Here is a 7,158-nt window from a genome sequence, read left to right on the forward strand (position 1 = left end):
AGCAGGAAGTGCAGACGGCTGCAGTAAAGGGCTGGCAGAGCATCACCAGGGAAGAAACCCAGCATCTGGTGATGCCTATGTGTCCAACACTTCAGGCAGTCATTGACTGTAAAGGATTTGCAACCAAGTATTAAAACTGACTGTTTAATTGATGATTATGTTAGTTTGTCCAAATACTTATGAGCCCTTAAAGTCGGGGGACTGTGTAAAGAAATGGTTGTCATTCCTACACGGTTCATACTACATTTTTGAAAAAAGCCTTAAATGAAAGCTGAGAGTCTGCACTTTAAGCAGGTATTCATTGTTTCATTTAAAACCCGTTGTGGTGGTGTACAGAGGCAAAGTGATGACAACTGTATCCTTGTCCAAATAATTATGGACCTGACTGTATGTTGATGTTAAGTCTCTGATCATGTGAGGAGTAGATGTGCATGATCGCATGCACCGGGGCCCCTTGTAACTACCTGACACCACTGGCAGGAGAAATAACTTGGGACCCCCTCACAAACGAGATGTCGCATCTCAAGAGGTTTAGGACACATTTTGACAAAACAGTTGATGAAACAAATGTGGGTAAAGTAAACATACATAATTGCCCTTATAATCTTGCTATGTTACTTAAGCCATTGAAAGTGGTCAGACTGGTTTTTCAGCTCTGTGTGTGTGTGTGTGTGTGGGGGGGGGGGGGGGGGGGGGTGTTAAAACTTAATCACGTGATCAAAAGAAGTTCCAATCTTCTGTCTATCAAAAGACAGGTGTTTAACAGGAAGGCACAATTGTTAAAGAAAATAGGACAAGAATAGTTAAGGAGACAAAATAAATATAATAGATAAAAAAATGCTATTTTAATTTTTAAAAATGTACTCTATTAGATGCCGCTTTTGGGAGTTTATCAAATAAGTAGCAGTAATGAAAAGTCTTGAAAGAGTTAATGGATATTTTTTTAATTTTAGGAAAATAATTTATAGACTAAAAAAAAATTCAAAATATAGTATGATACATATAACTGGCACCTTTAAAATTTGTGTATTATGTTAATTTCAACCAAAAAAAAAACTGTACATGAGACGTAATCGATGTGTAAATGTCAGTTTGTTCAATAAAGTTTTTTCAAGTGACGTCACTTTCCGCAGCGACACAGCTGATGCGCCGAGTGTTCCGCTCCTTCTCCAAGCTTCTCCTGAATACATGTTGACGCGCGTACATTTACAGCTCATTTTAATTTAACACAGTTAGACAGCATGTTGAGCAGAGAAAGAATACCGCTGTTATGGCTGTTGCTGCAGGCTGCGGTCGTCGTGGCGTGGTGTTTCACCGACATGGAAACGGGGCCTGGCGCAGGTGTACCGACACAGCCGAACGGTGATCGGTTCAAAATCGAGGGAAGAGCGATAGTCCCCGGGGTTAAAACACAGGACTGGGTCTCCTCGGCTAGAATACTAGTGGAAGGTGAAGAGTACGTGGGATTTTTGAGGTAAGAAATAGCCACAGTTATACCTGCTAGCTAGCTAGCTAGCCTCTTAGCTGTTAGCTAGTTAGCATTAGCATAGCCGAGCTAGCCTCAACGGTTGGCTGACGTGCTCCTGCTGGTAACCGCACGGCAGCTGCGGTCGGCAGATGGCAGGTCCATACCGTCCTAACTAATCTACAGCTGGATAATTGTGGATGCAAGTGTGCCAACCGGGACAGCAACACGCATACTTTATTGTTACCTTACTGTCAGTGAGCTCAATAGCTAATTTCATGATGAGCTCAGCCAGGCCTCTCTGTCTCTCTGTAGCTGTAACCATAACAAACCAGAGCCACGAGAGAAGTGTGTTGGTGCAGTCTGACAAACACTGAGGTAAAGCTGGTAGTGCTTCTAAATCAATGGTTTCCCACAAACCATCATACAAATACACCGTGTGATTTATTTCTTAATTGACAAATTCCTTCTTTAAGGTTTACTGTGTGTATCTGCCATGATGGGGCACGTGTATCATATTGTAAGGTGATAGGGGAGACTGGGGTTGGTTGGCACACAGTGTCTGCCCCTTTGAAGGTCACAGAAACTAAAAATAACATAAAAATATTTGCTTTGTTGATCTATGTCAAAACATCTCAAAGTTCTGGTCGGGGAGGGTGGCATTTCAGTTTTATAGTATCAAAGGTAAACTAGTGATCTGTCGACAAACCTTATTATGAAACAGTTATACAGATATAGACAGATATACTAGTATTGTGTTACTTTGAGTTAGTAGACAGAGCAGCTAGACTACACTTTGATTTAAGATGTGAAAGTCTGGTTTACAGTTTTGTCACCAAGTTGGATCAAATGTGAGAGCAGTTATTTTTGGTACATTTGCCAACCAAGTGTAAAGTTAACAGTTGTAACTGTGACTGTAATTAGAGAGATTAAAATTATTTTGAAAGTCTAAAGCAACATTTATCTTGGTAGTCAATTGGTATAATTTGGTAATATTGTTTAAATTAAATGTCCACATTGTTTCTATTGGTCGCTGATTTATTTATTTGTGTAACTACAGCATTTTAACATTGTGCCAACCAAACCTGTGATGGGGCTGGTCGGCAGAAATGCACCACATGATTTTAACCTCAAATCACCTAATTTTGGAAAACACTTTTGTACATTAAAACATGTGTATTTATAGCTGAGACTTTAACCTTTTATTTTCTGCTGGCTAGAATATTCTTACATACATTGTGCCAGGGAAATAGAGCAGAGGGTGAAAAGTGTGCCAACTAACCGCAGTCTCCCAACATTGTTATAGCAAAGTTGTTAACAGTTCTCTCTATCATGGTGTAACTGTGTGGATGCAGATGTTCTACTTTAAAGTTGACAGTGGTTTTTAGGATGGTTCATCCTCTCTCTAAAGGTAGAGCCTCAACATTTAACCAAGATAAAACATGCTCAATTGCCGGTTTGTTATGTACTCCCATCTCAAAGTAGCGTAATTACATTGTGTAAGGGCTCATTTATGCTCCCTTTACGTATGAAAATGTATACGTCCGTTTCAAACGATGTTACCGTCACTGCCCACACGGACAGAAGGCTCCGTCCATATCCGGATCCGTATTTAACATTGAGCATAAATGAGCCCTTAAACTGAGAAAAAATATTAACTATATATATATATTACCTCTACCCTTATTGATATAAATGACATGGACAAGGGACACATTTCACACTGTAATGCATGAATTAATGAATGATTTTTACTGTTGTGTCATGCAAATAATTATGCCCAGCCTGCATTGGCTTACAAGACACCATAAAATCAAACAAGCCAGGGCCAGAGGTCAGCGCACATATTTTAAACAACAGAGAGAAAAATGAAGCACAGCAATAAAAGCATCCTGCATGATCAAATCATCATTGAGTACAACAGTGTTCATGGATCACTCACAGAGACATTTACTGTGTAGCGCTGAAAAAACAAAGTAATCTGTCTTGCCACCTTTTCCAGGAATTTACGGAACATTAACTCTCCTAACACATCATAGCTTGTACAGTTAAAAAGAAAATGGGACTCACTTTCCACTTCACCCAAATCCAGCAACTCACACGTTTTGTTTTCTTCCTGAATACTGTTGAATCACTTGACCTCAGTGGCCGGAGGACCGGCTCTCTCACGTGCAGCTAAAAATCTTTGGCTTCTAGATAAACTAAGTGTTACATATGGTTCAAGGCCAAACTCCTGCTTTTTATGCACATATGTCCTTAATTTTGGCATTGACTGCAAGCACTTTAATTCAACAACTACAGCCAAAATGTCAGTATTGTTGATTCAGCACTTCTCTCTCCCCAAAACCCTAATAAACTATGCATGTACAGTGTTAATGAAATCCAATCCATGTTACATTCTCCTGTTGCAGAACTGATGGAAGTTTTGCTGTGAATGACGTCCCCTCAGGATCCTATGTTGTGGAAGTCGTCACTCCAACCTACAGATTTGAGCCAGTACGTGTTGATATCACATCCAAGGGCAAAATGAGGTAAGACGTTACTATAGTGAGAGGCATAAAAGGCACACACAGATGATGCATGTTGCTTGCATCAGCCTTGTATAGCACAATTTATGAAGGCAGCTCTAACCCTAACACTAAATTAACCATGTGTCATTTCACAGGGCACGTCTGGTAAACTACATCAAGACGTCAGAAGTCATTCGCCAGCCATATCCTCTTCAGATCAGGGCTAATGGTCCTCACACCTACTTCATGAAGAGAGAAACCTGGGGCTGGACAGACTTCCTCATGAACCCAATGGTAAAAAGAAAAGATGATGTTGCACTGAATATATCCAATGTAATATACCCTCAGCGTGTAGAGAGGTTTCCAACAGGTCACATGAGTTTAGATTGAGGTTAGTTTAGAATGATTTTAGCGAAGAAATGCAGGGACAGAATAATCAGTTTTCTGTGCTCAGTCTATCATTACCTTGCCTCAACGGAAACTAGCCTGTTACCCCCATCGCCTGATTACCAAACAGAAGGAAATGTGAAATCTGCTTTTACACAAGAACGATGGTCATTAAAGTCTATTTAAGTAGTTAAACCAAACTGCCCCGATCCTGTGCAGTTGCTGTTGCCCAGAATTTATTCTCCGTATTAGACACGCCCATTGTTCAGACCTCTCCATACACACTGTATGCCAGGGGAAAATATATTTCTTGTGTTTCTGGCCCTTTTGTTTAAAGATGTAGTTTGCAATTTTCTGCATTAAATGTCTAAAGCCCAGTTCAGTCCAAAGATTCGCAACAAGATGAAACAGTTTTAGAACGTTGCGGAGACAAGTTGCAGCAGTGTGAACTGGCCGGTCTGAGCTCGACTCAAGCCAGCTGATTGGTGTCACCTGCAACTCAGCTGGTCAAATCACTGGCAGCTAGTTTTAGATCTAAAGCACGTCACCTGTTTAAACAGCCAATCAGCCTGTAGTGAAGCCCACTGGTCAAGTCAAAATGACTGCAGACAGCATGCTCTGCCCCCGCCGAGCCCTCTGTTGATGTCCTCACGGTGCGGCAGTGTTGTCTGCTGTTGCTCGCCGTTGACTGATTAATTGGCGCTGCTTATTTATATCATTGTGGCATATTTACTATGAATACAGTTCATCTGATGCTCATTTTGTTTCTGTTTTTTGCAATTTCATCACTACTACGAATGCAGCTGTAGCCAGTATCTCACTATCACTATCCTCATTCATATTTTAAGAAACTACAAATTATATTCAGCCACAAAATAAGACTGAAAATCAGCACAGAAGTACAGAGAGTTGTTGCATAGAGATGATACACCATCTCATCTAGTTGCATTGGTGTGAACCAGCAGGTTTTTAGAACATTGCAGAACGGTGCATTGCAAGTAGTCGAACGTCTCAACTCATCTCATTGGGAATCTTTGGTCTGAACTGGGCTTCAGAATGACCAGATCAGAGTTATATATTTTGTTGAGTTGTATACTACATATTCTAAATGTTTCCAACAATGTTCAAAACCCTGAGAAACCTGTAATTTTATTAAGGACATGGTCCGTGCCATAACCTCTCAGTGGTGTCATATCCTCTTTGCACTTGCATGAGGTTTGTGGTTGTCTGCCAGAAGCTGCCTTTTATCCACTTTTAAGCCACATCTTTACAATACACTTTGTAGATCTTGGTCATTTTTAACGATATATTTTCAACAGATGGAGGATTTTAGTGATTGTACATCTGGATTTAAGTTGTTAGAGAAGCTGGGCAAACATTGGCAGCAGCTTGGCTCCAGCCTGTGCCATGCCAAACAGCATTGGAAAAACCCTGATTTTTAACATGAAACTACTTTATTCAGTGTTTTCACTGGTTTTGATAACCTGTTCAATTTGTTTTGGAGAGGAAGAGACCTCTGCAGATAATTTGGCTCCTGGTAAAAACCTCCTGAAAAATGAACATTGAAGGAATCTTTAACTGCAACAGCGGCATTGCTCCATCTTATGTGAAAATTACATATTGTACATTTACATTTCTTGTCTTCGTTGCTCCTGCAGGTGATGATGATGGTTCTGCCTCTGCTGATCATTGTTCTGCTGCCCAAGGTCGTCAACACCAATGACCCAGAGATGAGAAAGGTAAAGAATCCTTAATCGAGTTCAGCATGCACTGTATTGGAGGAATTTTGATCAGGCCAATGAGGATGTATTAATTGACACAAGATAGTGCTAGCTCCTGAAAGAACAGAGTTTGTAATGTCAGTAGTCAAAGGAATACTTGCATTAAACTCCTGATGCCCCGTCCTTGCCTTACCTTGAAGGGTATACACATCATAACTCATTGCTTGTGTTATAGATTTTTAAAACCTAAGAATGTCCAGAGTCCCTCCCCAGCCTCCAGTTTTCATTTCACCACTGTCTTCACAGGAAATGGAGCAGTCCATGAACATGCTGAACCCCAACCCCGAGCTTCCAGACGTCTCCGAGCTCATGACCAAGCTCTTCTCCGGCTCCAAGGGCTCCAGCAAGGCAGGCAGCAGCAGCAAGGGCACCAGGCCAGCTGCCAAGAGGAGGTAGTACTGTACATGTCCCCTCCATCTGCCTAAAAAAAGCTCAAGTTATGCCATGGAAGCAAGATTTTAAAATGTCATTTTTCCCCACTGGGTCTATTGTACAGTCTTCTTTATTATTAGATGTTTTAAGCACATCTTGATTTCTAATATGCTATTGGAAACTGAGAAAAAAAAGGTTTTTTTTTCTTCTTAATACTGCACTGATAGAAATTTCTTAAACACTGCGAAACCTTCATTTGCTCTATACTTTCTACATGTCGCTCAACTACTCACTAATCTTTTCTGTGCTAACCCTTCGGTGTTCATTTTTCCACTGCTGCTAATTCCGCTACCCGAAAGAGAACATATATACAGAGATTTTCTTGTTTTTGTTTTTTTCAGTCATGACTGTGAATGAAGATAAATTGAATTTTAAGAGTGATAAATTCTTATTTAAAAGCCTAGATAAATAAATTGCAATGGTATATAACAACAGTGTTTTTATTTCAGACCATCTTATTTCTTTGAGAGTGAACACATGGCCTTCTAATTTTCTGAATTACTGTGTGACATACTGTATGGCCAGAGTTCACATACTGTACATTACGTGCCTAAGGTGTATAAATTAAAATGGTCATGATGGG

The 7,158-nt window shown here is 40.3% G+C and overlaps 1 protein-coding gene across 1 annotated transcript; it reads left to right on the forward strand.

Moving 5' to 3' along the window:
- Positions 1–1,124: 1,124 nt before the first annotated feature.
- emc7b (ER membrane protein complex subunit 7b) lies at positions 1,125–6,623 on the forward strand. The gene is made up of 5 exons (XM_033648053.2): positions 1,125–1,474; positions 3,877–3,996; positions 4,131–4,269; positions 6,021–6,101; positions 6,390–6,623. The coding sequence occupies exons 1-5, from the start codon at positions 1,242–1,244 to the stop codon at positions 6,537–6,539; spliced, it is 723 nt and encodes a 240-aa protein (XP_033503944.1). The 5' UTR covers positions 1,125–1,241; the 3' UTR covers positions 6,540–6,623.
- The last annotated feature ends 535 nt before the right edge of the window (positions 6,624–7,158 follow it).

Source organism: Epinephelus lanceolatus, chromosome 13 (genome assembly GCF_041903045.1).
Source record: "Epinephelus lanceolatus isolate andai-2023 chromosome 13, ASM4190304v1, whole genome shotgun sequence".
Taxonomy (NCBI): Eukaryota; Metazoa; Chordata; class Actinopteri; order Perciformes; family Serranidae; genus Epinephelus; species Epinephelus lanceolatus.